This window comes from Hyperolius riggenbachi, chromosome 1 (genome assembly GCF_040937935.1).
Source record: "Hyperolius riggenbachi isolate aHypRig1 chromosome 1, aHypRig1.pri, whole genome shotgun sequence".
In the NCBI taxonomy this organism is placed as follows: Eukaryota; Metazoa; Chordata; class Amphibia; order Anura; family Hyperoliidae; genus Hyperolius; species Hyperolius riggenbachi.
Window position 1 is genome coordinate 505,690,165 of NC_090646.1, and position 17,668 is coordinate 505,707,832.

The 17,668-nt window shown below is 40.5% G+C and overlaps 1 protein-coding gene across 19 annotated transcripts in view; it reads left to right on the forward strand.

Moving 5' to 3' along the window:
* RIMBP2 (RIMS binding protein 2) overlaps positions 1-17,668 on the forward strand; it is a 591,563-nt gene that overhangs the window by 485,613 nt on the left and 88,282 nt on the right. For 17 of the 19 annotated variants that reach the window (XM_068243476.1, XM_068243541.1, XM_068243461.1 and 14 more), the window contains 2 exons: positions 1,874-2,023; positions 14,434-14,589. In XM_068243476.1, coding sequence (XP_068099577.1) covers positions 1,874-2,023; positions 14,434-14,589 — 306 coding nt within the window. The remainder of the gene's footprint in view (positions 1-1,873; positions 2,024-14,433; positions 14,590-17,668) is intronic. The other 2 variants (XM_068243570.1, XM_068243612.1) reach the window with 1 other exon arrangement.

Consider the following 17,668-nt stretch of genomic DNA (forward strand, 5'->3'; position numbering starts at 1 on the left):
AAGGTGCCCATGCACTGGTAGATGGCCAGCAGAACTTTATGGTTCAAAAAAAAAACCCGCTTGAGTGTTTACATTAGAATTGTGAGATGGCCAGCAGATTCAGCCATCAAATCTGATCTATTGCTGCCACACATCTGCACACAGATTTCCAATGCATTTCAGCATGAAATCTACTGGAAATCTGTGCAGCCAACTGCACCTGCCAGGTGCCCCAGGTCTTCTTCATATATTGTGTAACCCCCCAGGCCTGTGAACAGAGTTGCAGGCTCACCTGTCGGCTGATGCACCTCCTCCTGTGTCTTGCTTCTTTCTTTATGGTCACCGGAGGCACTGTACCCTGTGACCCCCCACCACATGTATTGGCGTCACATACATGTGGTCGTATTATGTTGTCTCCCCCTTCCCCCACTGAGCCTTGTTACACTCACCATGGGCCTGGGGGGTACATATTTTATCATTGTGTACCCGACCAATCCTTTTCGAGTGAAATCTTTCCAGCGTGCCAGATAGTTCCTTTCCATTGATATTGGACATAAATTGATCTAAATCATGATCGGACTACCACATTGCGTCATTGATCTCTGCCAGATTAGATCATTATAATCTAATCCGCTGGATATCAGTGCCGCATATAAAGGAATATATGGACACCTTTAACTTTGAAGTCACATCCAGAGATGTTTCTCTTTGAGATTCAGTTTTCTGGTCTGGAGCAGCTATCCTGTTCCATGCATCACTTGGGTAGTCATTTAATCCTCATACATTTGTATGGAGCGCACTACTTCCAATATGTATTATGAAGTGGTGCACAGAATCTGGAAGTGTGCCTGGAAACTCTTCAACTTGGCAGAGAAATCTCTGGATGGCAGACATGAGAGTTTAGTATAACTGACAGCTCTGAACTTACCTTACCCTGCAGGCCAAAGAGTAAAGCTGTTTTATAGTATCCATGTTTAAAGTGTAATCCCACCTTTACATAAACCCATTAGAAATTTAATACAATGAAACTTTGGCTGCAGAGAACCTAGGGATTTTTGAATGGAAATGTGAAAATGAGAATCTGGAGCAGTTCCATGTACCAAACAGAGGGCTGCTAGGAAGCATAATTAGATTGTTTTGCAATGCTTTCTATAGACTGAAATGGAAGCATAATTTTTAATAACATTTAATTACAAAATGGCTCGTGTATCATTGCTCAGTCTTTTTGAGCAAAAATGGCATTATAGCTTAAATTTCAGAGGGCACATAGCATACATTTCTAGTCATTATACTGAGCATTTCTTGTCTTTTGACAGACTATGTAAGTTGCTTTTCTTTGTATAAAGATGTACTTTAATAGAATAAAATGAATAGTTATAAAAAAAAAAGTGTAAAACATTGTGAGATATGATTGATAATATTATTAAACTGAACTGCAGTGTTTTAGATAATTTTAGGGTCCTTTTACATTTGATGCGTTGCGATTTGCACACAGCAAAATGGCCACCTAACTCCATTGCACCCCACCATTGCACACAACTGTGGTACATGCAGTAGAATGCATTAACAGGGAAATTGGAGGCAATCTGCCTTCAAAAGTTGCACCCTTCAGTCGCATGTATAATGCTGGAAGTACATTATCTGAATATCTGCATCTAAGCATGCGCATCGCATCAAATGCACTGCAGCTTCTGCATCAGCTGGAGCACTTCCCTTGCATCACAGGAAGTGCATCTTGTTTCATTGGCTTTAATGGCCTCACTTGTATTCTTGTTGGTATGTGGTTGTCATACAGGGATAATTTTGCTTTCTGTATACTGCTGAAATCTTAAATCAAAGGTAAGAGGATAACTTATTTTACAAATATTTAAAAAAATGTTTTTACACAACTCAGAATGAGAAGAGGACCCTGTTTGGTGAACGGAGCAATGCAGTACATTACGCTAACTCAGATGATGAGGAGGATGGATATGACTCTCCGCACATTAAGAGAAAAGGAGCTTCTGTTGATGAGTTCCTGAAAGGCTCGGAGCTCGGGAAACAGGTGGGTGATTTATTGGTGTACAGACATGAGCAAAATGTATTACTCTTTTTTTTCAGAAAATTTCCAGTTTACACTATCATCCATTGCATTGGATGGTTCTCACATTCTACTTCTGTGTAGCACCATAATTTCCAAGCCGTCCACTGTATGTATGTGTCTGTCCGCCCCAGACACACCACCCCCTGCCCTGCTGTGATTAGCCACCACTAATGCACCGATGATAGGGTAGCGTGTGAGTGCAGTGGGATGGTATGTGCACTACTGCCCACGTGAGATGGGCCACAGCAAAAAAAAAAAAAAACATACCTGAGGCTTCCTCCATCCCCCACCAGCCCGATCGCTACCACACTGTCCTCTTCTGACTCCCCATTCGCCCGCAACTGGCCCCGGAAAATCCTCCAGTCAGGGACAGTCGGCGCAGGCGCTGTCCGGCTAGGCATGCTCTCTCGTCTCACTCCCATTACCGGGGGTGTTCTGCGCCTGTGCAGTAGTAATGCACAGGCGCAGAGTGCTCCCAATGATGTGAAAGCAGCGGGAGCGTGCGCACGGCCTGGCCGTGCAAGTGCAGTTGGCCCCAGACTGGAGGACTTTCGGGGGCGAATTGCGGGTGAACTGAATGGGGAGTCATAAGAGGATGGCATGGGAGCGATCAGGCTGGAGGAAGCCCCAGGTATGTATATTTCTATGCTGTGGCCCCATCTCAAGTGGAGACAAAATAGCCTACACTCACACCAATGGACTGCAGTGTAAAGGTGTACAGAATTTGTGCACCATCTGCAGTACATAAATCACATGATTACAAGATTGAGAATATGCAGAAATCTCTGTATGTGAGGGACAAGGCTGTAAACTATTGTTTTGGATAGCTGTGATCTTCACTATACTTTTCTATGGACGGGGGTGAAACAGAAAACCTTCCTGTGGTCTGACAAATCAAAGTTTGAAATTATTGTTGGAAATCCTGGATCATCCTCTGTGCTAAAGAGTAGAAGGAACATGTCAAGTTATCAGTGCTGATGCTGAATTAAAAAGTAGGCTTTTGTTCTGATGCTAGGAATTTTATAAACTTAACATTGCTGTGGAGACTATGCGACGACTATGACAAGATTGCTGAAAAAAAAGAATCTTACTGGATTTATAAATGCAATTCTATGCATTCAGTAGGCTTCAATAATGACGTGAACTTAAAAGGGTTTCATTGATACCTCAACGGGTGCTCTATGCATTCTTGCAATGACTTGCAGGACTCCAAAATGGGTGTAAGTCCCTTTTCATATGTAAATGTGCATCACAGCTACGGTATAAGATGAGAAGGAAGAGCAATGACATCACACTCATCAATCTGAGGAAGCAGGTGATTGACGAAATGCATCATGTGTGTTGCTGACATCACGGAGGCAGAGCACTTCCTGGTGTGTCCAGCATTAGCAGACGCACTTGTGATACTCCCAGCAAGCCCTGCTGATCCTAGCACTAGGTGACCCCTTGGCCAGGCTGAGTGAAAGGATGTTCTGGCATGGTCTAAAGGGAGGGTGGGATGTGTACCGCACTGCCGAATGTGTAAATGTCATATGGGCACATTAGCTTACACACATTGGAATGGGTTGTGTTTTGTAGGGTTGTAGGAATTTTTCAATTGTCAGTAAATGTAACATTAAATTATGCATACTCAATTATCCCAGGCTTCCTTTATGTGGTATTGCTAGAATTTATAATTGAAGTCTGGATTGTTGTCCAGAGAATCAGTTAGTGAAGTTTGTTGGTCTTTATCTCACCTTTATGCAATGTCCGCTTGTGCTATGGCTGACTGACGGTTTTTGCACCTGGTGATAAGGTGGGAGTGTGTCTAAGATTCCTCTATTCAAACTTTTTTGGGCCCCCTTACCTCTCCTCTCCAGAGACCCCTGCACATGGATCTGCATATTAATTACTCACCTGTCCTGGAGCTGCTCCATCTGTGCTGTCTCCAGGCACACTGCCGCTGCCTGCCTCTTCTCCAGCCAGTGCATGTTATGTGTAACCTGCGCCGGGTCATAGAGAAGAGACAGGCAGCGTGGCTAGAGACCGCAGGAGAGCCAGGACAGGTGAGTAATTATTATGAAGCTACATGTAAAGGGGCTTCAGGAGGCAGTGAGGGAGAGAACTTGGCAGGTCTGGCTCCCCCTTTGCCTGAATGGCATTGCCGGCCCTGGTCCTTAGATGCTATAATTATGTCAAACGTCTTCTGAATATTCACCATTTGTGCACCACTTCAAGCCCAACTAAACCCTAAACTGAACAGGGCAAATTCTAGTAATTCTAGTAATAAACATATTATAAGCGAATATAAACCGTGCATAGATGCAAAGTGGTGTATAAGATACCTTTGTCATACAACTGTGCTTGTCACTGCAGTACAGCTGCCCCCGTGCAAACGTGCTTGTCACTACAGTGCAGCCATCCTCATTTCCTCTTTGGATTCAACTTATTTACAGGTCAGTCAGGTATGACCATATACAGGTAACACTCAAAATAGGAAGATCAATGGATGTCAGACTACATTTTTTAATGTTTCTGGAATCTTTGGACTAGAAATTGTTGATGAACAAATTTAAGTTGTCTACATTTGGTAACAGTATTTGGTAACGGAAGCTAGGAGCAGGGGAGGTATTAAGGCTGTGTGGATAGTGGGGCCTAGTACAAACTTTAAAGTGAACCTTTAGGTGTAGTACTATTATCCATTGAAGCTACACATATAATTCATTAATTTCCTTGGAGTCTTATATTTCTCATATTCAGCTTAATGGATTCAATTCTAAACAGCTATGACAGTCTGATGTAAAATCTGTTTTGTTAATCGGCAAAGCAAAAGCAAAAATAACTGTTTGAACTTTTCAGCATTAAAATATTATCAGCTGTATTTCCTCAGCCAAACATAAGTGTTTTGACTTCTATTTTCTTTCATGAGAGCCCTAGTTGCATTTGACTGATCTTCAACTTCCTCATTTGCATAGATAAAGTGCAGTGTTTTTTAACTCTTACAGTGCAGAAACACAAAAATAGAAAGTGACCTCAGACAAATGTGTAGGGCTAGTACTTTATGTACCAATGTTTATCTCATTGTGAGGCAAATTCACTACCCACTGGTAAAATGTCCATGCGCAAACAGCTTGTGTAACAGGCTTTCCGCACATAGCTTTATGTACACAATGCGCTCATTGCATGTATAATGCATTTGATGCCATTTACTTAAAGTGCCTTATACAACCAATGTACACGTTGTGTACGTAACATGAGTTGTCCTATTTGTACAATGCCCATTATGTACTTAGCGTACACAACAAAAACATTTATTTTTGCTTTCTGTACACATAAATTCACTGGTAGTTAGCAAATCTGCTCCCATGTCACATGTCCAGGTATGCTTTAACCCAGGGCTTCTCAAACTCGAGCACCTCCCAGGAGTGCCTCAGCATGCATCCCCATCCTTTGTGCATTGCCATTAGACAATGAAACTGCATATTGATCTACAATGGGTGGGTCAGTAACCACCTGGAGGGTAGATGTTGCCCTATGGGAAGTCACTGGCTACTTGAAGAGGTAATGTGGCCTAATAAGCATCACTAGCTACTGGAACGGAGGGAAATACTGCCCAAGGAGCATCTCTAGCAACTTGGAGGAGGGAGTCACTGACTACTTGTAGGGGGTATGATGCCTAATAAGCATCACTTGCTACTTGAAAGGAGGGAAATTCTGCCCAAGGGGAGGGGGTGTCACTGACTACTTGGAGGGGGGATGATGCCTAATAAGCATCACTAGCTACTTGGAGGGGGGTTTCTGCCTAATAACAGTCATAACAGAATTTTGGTAGTTTATTTTGCCCAGGGGTGCCTTGAACAAATTTCAAAGCCATTAAGGCGCTCTCAACCTAAAAAGTTTGACAACCACTGCTTTAACCACCCACTATGTTTAACATTTAACTTTACACTAAGCTTCACACTAACTTTTAACCCTACTCTCACTCTAACATACATAAGTTTTGAGGGCAATAAATAAGTGGGCCTTTTGGGAAACTATCCATGTCAAAGTATCTGTATTGAACCGTATCAGATGCCAAAACTGAAAATCTTACACTTCCATTCTGGAACAAAAATGGATTTTATGCTGGTTGTATGTTTATGTGACATTCTCTCTATTTTCACCACTTCATGCCATAGGCTTAAGCTTCCAGCGCACACGCACGCTCCCGCGGTGATTCAAGATCCGCTGCTAGATCTCTGTGTAGTTCAGGTGCACAGATTCAATTTATACTGCCTAGAAATATTTCTAGTACAGTATATTGAAAGACTGATATCCCATTTTCTCATTACCATGAACTACATCAATGTTAATATAAAATTACATCAGTTCACTGACAGCAATTACAATTTTTCTTGCGCTTCTCACAGACAATTACTAGACAAAAGAATTTAGTCAACTATTCAGAATCAATCACATGTAAACTGAGACAGGAAATACAAGGCACAGGCCAAGGTCAGAGAGCTTTTCCTACCCCCAGTTTCTGAAACCAGCAGCATACAATCTTCATGCTCAGCTGCACTATATAATCTCAGCGTGGAATATCCCCATCCCTGTTAGACACAAGGCTTATTTCATGGGCAGACTGGAACACAGCATTGTGCTTCCATGTCAAGATGATAATACAGGACTTCCCTGATCTTTTCTCAAATCTCGCCAACACAAACATGTGCCCACATGCAATTAACTTTTAATCCAGCGTTTTCTCCTAGGAGATAATTTTTCAACTTCCTTTTAAATAAACTTTTCAGAATTTTGCAATGGGAAAGCACCAAAAATAGTTAAAGTACCATAAAAATGTTGTATTGTCTTGCTTGCTGGTGGTTTAATGGGCGTTTTATTGACAAGGTGTGAAAATATCACCTAGGAAAAAAAGTAAATTGCATATGGGCCATGGTGTCCAGAAACACAGTCACTCCACTCCATGTTTTGTGGATGCTTCATACAGATAAAATCCATCCAACAGTCTACAGTTGTATTCAAAATTATTCAACCCCCACTGAAATTGTGTGTTTTTGCCAGTTTGACATTGATTGTGATCATTTCAATCATCTTGTTTACAATTAAATCAAAGAAGCACTTGTAAGTCAGACAAATATAACATAACATTTATAATGAAATGACCACAAATGTCTTTTCTGTGCTCACATCATTATCAGTTTTATTCAACCCCCAAGTGAAATTCATTCTTAGTACTTAGTACAACATCCTTTTCCAGTTATAACAGCTTCTAAACGTGAAGCATAGCTTGACACAAGTGTCTTGCAGCGATCTACGGGTATCTTAGCCCTTTCTTTATGGGCAAAAGCCTCCAGTTCAGTCACATTCTTAGGCTTGCGCGCTGCAACTGCTTTCTTTAAGTTCCACCAGAGGTTCTCAATTGGATTTAAGTCTGGTGACTGCGATGGCCACTCCAAAATGTTCCAGCCTTTAATCTGCAACCATGCTGTAGTGGACTTGGAGGTATGCTTGGAATTATTGTCCTGTTGAAAACTCCAACGTCTCCCAAGCCACAGGTTTGTGATGGACTGCATCACATTTTCATCCAATATCTCCTGGTACTGAAGAGAATTCATGGTACCTTGCACACGCTGAAGCTTCCCTGTACCTGCAGAAGCAAAACAGCCCCAAAGCATGATTGACCCTCCGCAATACTTCACAGTAGGGCAAGGTGTTCTTTTCTTCATAGGCCTTGTTCTTCCTCCTCCAAACATAGCGTTCATCCACGGGCCCAAATAGTTCTAATTTTGTTTCATCAGTCCACAGAACACTACCACAACAGTTTTTGTCTGACTTACAAGTGCCTCTTTGATTTAATTGTAAACAAGATGACTGAAATGATCAAAATCAATGTCAAACTGGCCAAAACACTCAATTTCAGTGGGGGTTGAATAATTTTGAACAAAACTGTATGTTTTGAGGATGTGTGAAGGCTCACATCAAGACTTCAAACCTGATTTACTATGGCATCTCCGAGCATTTCAATTGGGCATGTCACAAGTCAATTGTAAGATGATAGAAGGTAAAGGTTGCAGTTTTTATCACGTAGCAGATTTTTTTTTCCAGTCCAGGTTTACTGAATCATTTGTGACATCGCCACTGATAATGCCTTAGCAAATCAAGCCATGCTTAGAGGTTCATAACTATATCAGGCCCCTTATAAATATATATACAAATCATAAACAGCTGGCCTCTCCAACACATAGTGGTTTGTGCATGACTACATCATACACCATCATCAGAAGTTCATATTTTTGTGGTATCCCCACAGAAAAGGTCCCACCAACAGTTCACACTTTGTGGAAATCCACACGAATAGTTGAATCACCCTGGCCAGACATTAATAACTCTCTTTCATAAACAAGGCATAAGCGATTACTGATACCTGAAATTCCATGAAAATCCTAGAAAAACATGTATAAAAACAGTACCATTACATCTGCAAAGTAACATTTTTATTTTTTTTGAAAAACTTTGTTTTGTATTTGAACCTTCCTCTGGACTAAATTTGTATTACGCCTCCGCCTCCCTCCCACTTCCACTGGTGTTCCAAAATAAAATACAAAGAGGTTCAAAATGCCAAGAAATTATTTAATTTTCTGTTAGCACAGAACAGTGACCACCACTGTACCTTGTGTGTCTTCCTAGTCTCAGTAAATTAGTAATGCCTTCTGGGAGAATGATGCCCTGCTGTCGTCCAACCCTTCTCTCCAATTGAGTTGAATGTATGGGTTGGAATGGCATGGTTTAAACAGCAAGCTTTCCAGAGCAACTGAAAGCCTGCCAACTGTCAGTTCATAAAAACACAGCAGCATGGGTGACTACACTTCTAATAAAAATAAATACATGGATAAGGGTTTTTTTAACACTTTGCCCCATATCCTATTAACTTTTGTCCTGAGATTTCTCCTCAGTAGATATTTTAAAATCTTGTTAAGAATATACTTTTAAGGCTTCCACCAAACAAGAAATTACACAAAATAAGTTTAATATGACCTTTTTACCTACTTTTTTTGTACATTTCCAATTGCTAAATACTGAAAAATTATTTTTTAGATAAGATGAAAAATGATCTCCTTGGAGAAAACTTAATAGGATATGGACCTTAGTGTTATCCTAGAACAACAGTGGACATAACACCGTGTCATAATTACAATTTGCCCTCCAAAGTAGACAATTTTGGAGGCGGTTACCATGCAAAAACTCAAACCCCAAACTGGTATATAGATGGATGCAAATTGTGTTGCAAATCCCATGAATACTTGGACCGCTCAAATAATGTTGCTGCTGATTTGGATTTTTTCCAATTTCAGTCTGCATACAAATTGCAATTGCAGCAAAATTGCAGACCTAAAAAATTAGCATCGCATTGATTATCTCTATGACATAAGATAGTTGGGCCAGAAAGTCTTTATTGACAAGACACATGACTCATTTGGTAATTAGTTCACAATATTTAGCTGTTGGTTACTAAATGCTGGTTATGCCATTGCCTATACACAGACAAGCTGTCTGAAGAATACATTTTGCAAAGCATGGTTTTATATATACTGTTGTAAGGAACTTAGCTCAGCAGCACTCCCACGGTGACTATGAAAGCTGACCAGAGCAGCCAGCATCTTGCTCCGCCCCCACCACAGAGTCACTGGAGCCTATGCACGCATACGCATTCGCACTTGCACAGTCCAGAATCTCCTTGGACAGGCACACACCGCCACAAGCCCATCTTATGCACTCCAGCAGTGCTATTAGTCGCTGGAGTAAATGTTTAATGAAAGCAACAGAGGTGACCAATAGGTCACTCCCTTGGTAGAGCAGCAGGACCTGTGGTCCCATGGTCATTGGATACAGCTATTTAAGGCTACCCTGTTCCAGTGTTCCTCACCTGTGGTAGCATTTGTTTGCTGTACCTAGCTGCTAGGGTGCACTTAAGATTGATCCCCCATTGTGACCTTGCTTGAACTTCTGACTTCTTTTTTGGATTTCTGCCTGTACTGACTTTTGCTTATTTTGACTACTTTTCTGCTTGACCTTTGGATTAGTTCACCTGGCTATTTGATTACCTGTGTATGACCATTGGCTTGTTTTTGACCTCGAGTTTGGCTGACCCCCTGGATTGATCATCATCTGACCTCCCTGTATGACCCTGGACTGTTTGACTTTTTTTTCTGCCTGTGTGCTGCTTAGTGGGGTTCTGTTGGTAACATTGCTTTCACTATTTTAGTTCCTATACCTTGTCTATTAAGGCCTGGATATAACCGCTGGGAGCAGACATAAAGTATGCTGAGGCTAAGCAGGAATGCGCCACATAGGCTGAAGACTGCGGTGGAGATTGGGGTATAGGGGCTGAATAGAAGGCATTGGATCCGCCAAGCCTTACAATTGTATATTGTTCATCTGAAGAATATGATCAGTGGTGTAGCATCAAGGGGGGAATCAAATGGCCCACTGAGCTGAGGCCTAGTACTGATTTAGGAATACTTGAATCCTTTCCTTTTTCACCAGTCAAAGCTTCATTAGGAGATGTCATTGAGGTCTTCATAATGGTAAATCTGAGACGGAGGAAGTTCTCTTCCAGAGTATAGCCAGTCCATAGTCCAGGACCCAGAATCCTATGAATAATGTAATAAAAAGAGCACCAATTATTTGTGATTTCCTTTTCATTTGAAATAATATACTCTTTTGAAAAGTTGTTTTAAAGGTATTTGTGTTTCCTCTAAAACTTGGTCATATTGTATTGCATTTTTTAGAAACAGAGTACTTGAGGTTATTCAATGTATATGTTTTAACCCTTCACTATCTTCTTATAGTAGTGAGTGATCCATGTTGGATAAGAGCCTAGTTCTTGGTTTAACGCGTACCTGAACTCACGTGTGACATGATGAGATTAACATGGACACATACTGTATAGTATAGTACTAGTCTTATTAATATCACTCAGGCTCAAAGCGAATTATTTTTTTTGTTAGGAGCTAAATGAACCAGATTTTATGTCACCCCTAAATGATTGATGTGCATATTTCACACCTAAAATGTAACACCTTAACACCTTACAATGAAAATAATTTGAGACACTAAGGCATTTCTATATACTATTGCTACTATACTTACAATCATTTATCTCTGGAGTTTATTTTCCATTCTGGTTTGCTTTAAGTATTAGCCATAATGGCTATGATTTTCTCGAGTTGTGCTAATAATCAGGGATTAAATAGCTGTCTTACATAGAGTCTTAGCAAAGAACCATTCTGAGGGACACAAATAGACAGTTAATTGAGATGTAATGAGTGAAACATCTGCCCCCTTTCATCTGTGTGTTAAAACATTTACTAAAGATAAGCAACAGGGAAAAGGGATACAATTTAATTGGTGGAAAATGATTTCCGTAATAAATGTGTAATTCAATTAGTAATATGTAACATTTGTCAGGATTTTAACTTGTGATTAGTCACCACATTATGATGTATTTCTTGCAAAAGAATACTGACAGTCATCTGTGCATATTGGAGTGCGTGTTAATAATAGCAGTTAAAATGATTTGAAGTTTACCTAGTAGTCCATTCCAGCATTTTACTGTATTAAAATGTATACGCATAATCAAAACAGTTACCTAAAGTCTTGGGAACTTATTGACATGACATGTACATTTAAGGTAGCCATACATCAGGCGACTTGGCGGCTGATCGATCATCCAATTCGATTATTAGTGTATGCCCGACCGACAATGCGACCAATTTCTGCCTGCATTTATTGAACAGACGTGCTGCAAGATGTAGGGCCGCCTTGCTTGATCGGGTGTGCGGCGGTAACGGCAAGCGATATCGTGATGAGCGATGAAACCCCTGGCGGTGTCCCCCCTAATGTTTAATGTCTCGCCCCCCCACCAGCCACCCGGTGTCCAGTGCAAGCTATACATTACCTGTCCATGGTCTCTGCTTGCTCCGGGCTTCCTCAGCTGTCCATACACGTGTTCCACGTGGTCGCCTAGTAACGTGGGCACATGTGTGACGTCTGACGTCACACACACGCCCTTACTAGGCAACCAGTTGGGGCACATGTGTATGGACATTGGAGGAAGCCCGGAGCAAGCAGAGGCCATGGACAGGTAATGTATAACTTGCACTGGCCACAGGGGGCATTAAACATTAGGGGAGACAGCATCGGGTTGGGGAGGCAGTCAGATGTGGCATCACAAGGCTGATTCCTGATCAATTAAAGCAAATTGATCAGTAATCAGCCTGTGGTATATGGGCAGCCTAGAGATCTCTCTCTAATCCGATTTGATTAGAGAGAAATTTGTCTCTGGGTTGAATATGCCCGTCATCGCTAGATGTATGGCCACCTTTACACTACTGAAAGTAACAAAGCTAAATGATCTACACTGCAATCTGTGCACCATTGTTTATTGTTACATCACTATTTTGTGTGCCATTGTTTAGCAATGTAATGTCCCTGTGTACATTGTTTAATGTTGTAATGTCTCCCCTATTTATTGTAAAGCACTGTGTAATATGTCAGCTCTTTAAAAATAAAGCTTAATAATAATCCAGACCCATGTTTTATCAGGTACAGTTCAATATTCAGTACAGACACCACTAAAATTCATATGCAATAGAAATAAAGTCCCACAAATTCCACCATATGAAGTCCTTTTCCTCCTCTGCAGATGTTTCAAGGTCCCCCTTCTTGCATTTGAGTGGCACTTGTACTGAGTATTGAACTGTATTATTGTTGAAAAGATCGGGAGACACACCAACAGCAAGCTGACTGAGGTGCAAATGGAGACAGCTAGTGCGCTGCGCATCACATATTGTGTCTCGTTACCAGACCATGGCTAGTATTATTATTATCTTTTATTTATACATCCACAAAATATTAAGCAGCATAGTATGATAAATACAACATGGCATAGTAGTAACCCTTATGGCAGAAACAGAGCACATTACTGCTATTATAGCTTTATAAAGGGCCAGCAAATGGTGTTGTGCTTTACAGTTACTGTGGCACAAACTACGTATAGAGGCAGTTACATACAGCAAGTGCAACACAGATAATACACAGTCGTACAACATTTGGAGTAGCAGATACGCCATAAAAACTGATCAGTTCTAAGAGCCGAGCGCCGAAACTGGGCGCCGTCATAGCAGCAATGCTATGATGCACGTCCCACGTAGCGGTAATTCAGGGCTCTGGCAGCTGCCAGATCCCGAATTACATCTCCCTCCGAGTTGCGACAACTCGGAGGGGGAATAGTATTTAACGCCGCCTCTGAGTTTAGCGGCAGTGGGGAAAGCCGTCATTCGTCTCTCTCCGCGATGAACTGAGCGGCGCCGACATAATATGCACCACCATAAAAAGGCAAGATTTCATGGAAACTGTTGCAATTCGAGAGAGACCCTGCTTGTTCACAGTCCAAAGATGCCCATTAACAATACAATTTTGATTGTACAATCTGTGCAGTATGAAGCACTATCCAAAGTATCCATTCAAAGTGTAGTCATTCAATTAACCCTTTTACTACATAGATTTGGTAACATTGTATTGGTGATGGGCTGAAACACAAGGTGGATGAGTCAGTATGCTTTGGTGCCCTAGTACCTGTTAGGTAGTAGAGAAATTAGGTCAGGCTGGTCAGACTGGAACAGCAACTTGATTATTTTTCCTTGCTCGGATTAGATTATACTTGAAGAGATGATTTTAAGATAACGCTTGAAGATTTTGAGGGATGGAGAGTGCAGAATGGAATGTGGAAGGGGGTTTCAGAAGAAAGAAGAAGCTTGTGAGAAATTTTGAATGTGGGAGGTCATTAGGACAGACAAGCAGAGTTAATTTCCATAGTGGAGATAACAAACATAATAAGTGTGAAAAGTATAACCTGCAAAATCCCGCTCCCCCACCTCTGAAAAATTGTGACTCATATATTGTACTTCCCCTAGTAATACATGTGGCCAGTATAACTCCTCTCCTCACAACAAACGCATAGCGTGTGGTCCCTGACTGCTTTGAAGAGTGGAAAAGAACTGATGCTGTGCTGGGGCAGGTAAAATACTCTGCTCCACTGCACTGCTTCACATATGGGGGAAGGGGGAATGTGACAGATAGCTATGGGGAAGCACTAGAGGGAGGCAAGTTCATTAAATATAGGGCGCTAGAGATGGCTGCCTGCTGGCACTACTCTCCCGGTAGTTTTGCCACTATTATTGGGCACACCTCATTCAACCAATTGTATGGCATAGTAGATCCCATTAACAAAAGGTATGGCTGTTTTTAGCCATTTTTGAGCTTTATTAATGCTTGAAATTAAAATTCTTCCACATGGAGAAGTAATTCATGTGTACTTCTTTCCTGGTTAGCCACACTATTGTCCTGGGGATGATTATCACACTGAAAGCAGCAGAGGCTCCGACTTGTCGGACATCTTAGAGGAAGATGAAGAGGAGCTTTACTCAGAAATGCAGCTGGAAGATGGAGGCAGGAGGCGTAGTGTCTCTTCTCATAACACCCTTAAGGTAAGAAGTATACCAATCACCATGGCATCCAAGGCCAGTTGCCAAATGGATCAGAGGACACAGTCTGCATGGCCAGAGATGGTCAGCGTTGCACAGACACAATCAGACCAGGACCCCATGGATTTTAGTTCAGTTTTCCCATCTATGGTATTAGAGTTGGATTTTGGGTGAAATGAGGAATTAGGCCAGATACCATCGTATACCATTTGCCATCTGACATTTTGGTGAGGAGAGGATTGGATGAGGGTTATCAGAGGAGGTAGCAGCCAAGTCCCTGGACAGTCACCCAGCCTTAGGAATTCACCTAACTTTCCTTGTATGGTATGGGCCCGCCCAGCTGGCTCAGGGGAACTTCTGCTTCAGAATTCAGATACTTATAATTACAAATGTTATTACAACTAATAATAGCTCATACAAAACCAACTTCTGTAGGGATATTAATATTCTTTAGATACCTAGAAGGGTTCTCAGAAATGTGTATGTTTATGTGAGCGTGTGTTAAGTAGAGCTGCAAAGAGCAGATGTGTATGGCAAGCATCTAAAGCAGTGGTGTTATGTACTGTGTTCTGTGTTAGCTTTCAGCTAAAGTAAAAATGTAATATATGTTTTCATACTCACATCACCATTATTATACAAACATCTAAAGTGATAAAAGGGTTCACACGGTAACTCTAAGTTTAAAGGAAAATTCCTATTTTGGTGACAAAAAACAAAATCAATTCATTCAATTGCACTACTAATGACAAACATTATTTTAGCTTCTTTCCTTGGTTTTTGTGTAGATATGAAAAACAGCTATTCTATTCCAATGGATTCCAATAGACACAAGTGTCAAAGTATGCTGCCAGTCAACTGATTTGAACAGGTGTTAAAAATAAGTAGCAGTGGTTCCTGCACCATCCAGCTAATTTCGTTTAGAGTAAGGTATTATTTTATAGACGGTCTGTAGTCCAGTCGAGATGTACAGAGGCGCCAAAAGGATAAAATTCACTAAAATTGTTAGAAATGATTGGGAGGCGGTGGTGGCCCACCTCACCCAACACAGACACGATGCTGTCGATTAAAGCAAACCAAATTTATTTGCATATTCCTAGATACAACTGGCAACGCGTTTCGCAGGCAAATCCCCACTTCATCAGGCAATAAACAGGAGTATCACACAGCCAGCTGTCCAACATACACTTGGCACCTCTGTAGTCTAGAGTACTATTGCCTTGGTTGCAAAAGCCAGTTTAGGAAATTCATTGCTTTCTACAGATCCATGTTTATGATAATATTATAATAACATTGGTAATAAAGATTACTTACATTAAAACCTAAAATATGTGTAATCTAAGTGTTACCTGTAGCTAATGCTACAGATTGATTTGGCCAGTTTATTACATAAAGCAGATAAAACAGGCTTAAAATGCAGCGATCACAAAGCTTGACATCACTGCATCATGCATTGACATTGCATCATGCAGATTTAAGCAAACCTGAACTGAAAATAAACAGATGAGATAAACAATTATAGCTATCTTCTTTCTCCTTTTTTTTTTGTAGAACCTTACAGTTTTATTTTGTTATTTTATGTTTAATAGCTAAATAAAAGTACCGGTTAGTTTGAAGAGGAGCTGTCAGCCATACTGTCTTGGAAAAAAAACACCTATATAAGTAGATAAATACTTGCTCTACTTACATAACATATGTATTGCACTGTCCATGTTTTAATTTTAGTGATTTTTCTATAGTAAAAAAAAGAGAAAATCCTTCTTAGGATTCTCCATTTTAACTGTCATTAACTTTAATGATTGTTTTTGTTTCAGCTGAATGACTAAGTATTTTAGTGTTCCAGAGCCACAGTCTAGGAACTATTGACCCTTTCTATCTGTCTCTGAACTAAAAAGACTAGAGAGAAACTGTAATTTACATACCTGAATTATTAACCCTTACAGTGAAAAAAAGAAAACCGTAACAAAGCCTAGTTTTCTTTAGGAGTGGCACTGTACATACACACGATTACATCATATTGGGCCTGATGGACCAACTAGTGGTAAGATTGCTGTGCTCAGGGTGCACACAGCATTTTAACCATTACTAATGCCGGGGAAGCACCGCCCATTAACCCATTAGCGGCATGTGCTTTACTAGGTTTACTTGTTGCTATGGTAACACAATAAGGCACATGGCGCTACTGAATTAATGGTTTGTGCTCCCCCAGGTGTTAGTAACAGTACATTTAATCTTACTGCTAGTTGGTTCATCAGGCCCCGTGTCACATGTCAGTTTCATTACCCTTTAAAACTAGTGGAGTTAATGGTACAGTTGATATAAGATCAAATCTAAGCTGAGGTTTGGTGTAATATGGAGTGGTGCAAGGTGGTAAATAATCAATATCAGGTAGATATCGATATTGATTGCCACGTCTAATAGTGTATGTCCATCTAATGGTGGCCATACATGGTACAATGTTTTCATCCAATCTTACCATTTCTATGTAATATAAGGGAACTGCCTAAATTATCCTTTCAGTATATTCACTTAATTTACCCTTCTACTACATAGAAATGGTAAGATTGTATGAAAAAAATGTACCATGTATGGCCACCATTAGACACAGATAAAAACAAGCTCTTTAGCTGAGGGCCTAGTGAGCATTCATGCTTGTCTCAGCATTTTCTGCATGCAAATTTTCTGCATGCACAATTCTCCATTTACAGATTTTTGTACTTTAGTTTTTTGTTTTTTTTTCTTTTACAAACTTTTGTGTATTTTTTTTTAACAATTTGTATATGGGTTTCTATGCTAAATTTCATATTGTGAATTTTTTACTTGAATACCATAAAAGTTAATTTGCATAAAAATCCATCTAATTAATATTGCATGAGAATTTTTCATGCAAACTGTGAATTTTATGCAAATTTTCTTCTGTGGTCCCATTGAATTGCTTCACATACAAACGCAAATAAGGATGCGATAACCGTAAAATAGATTACATGTTACAGAAAATTTGCAAATTGCACGTGATTTTTAGCAAGTGTGAACTCTCTTCCACAGATCTAGGAAATCATTTGTAGATATTGTGGAACTTTAAAGA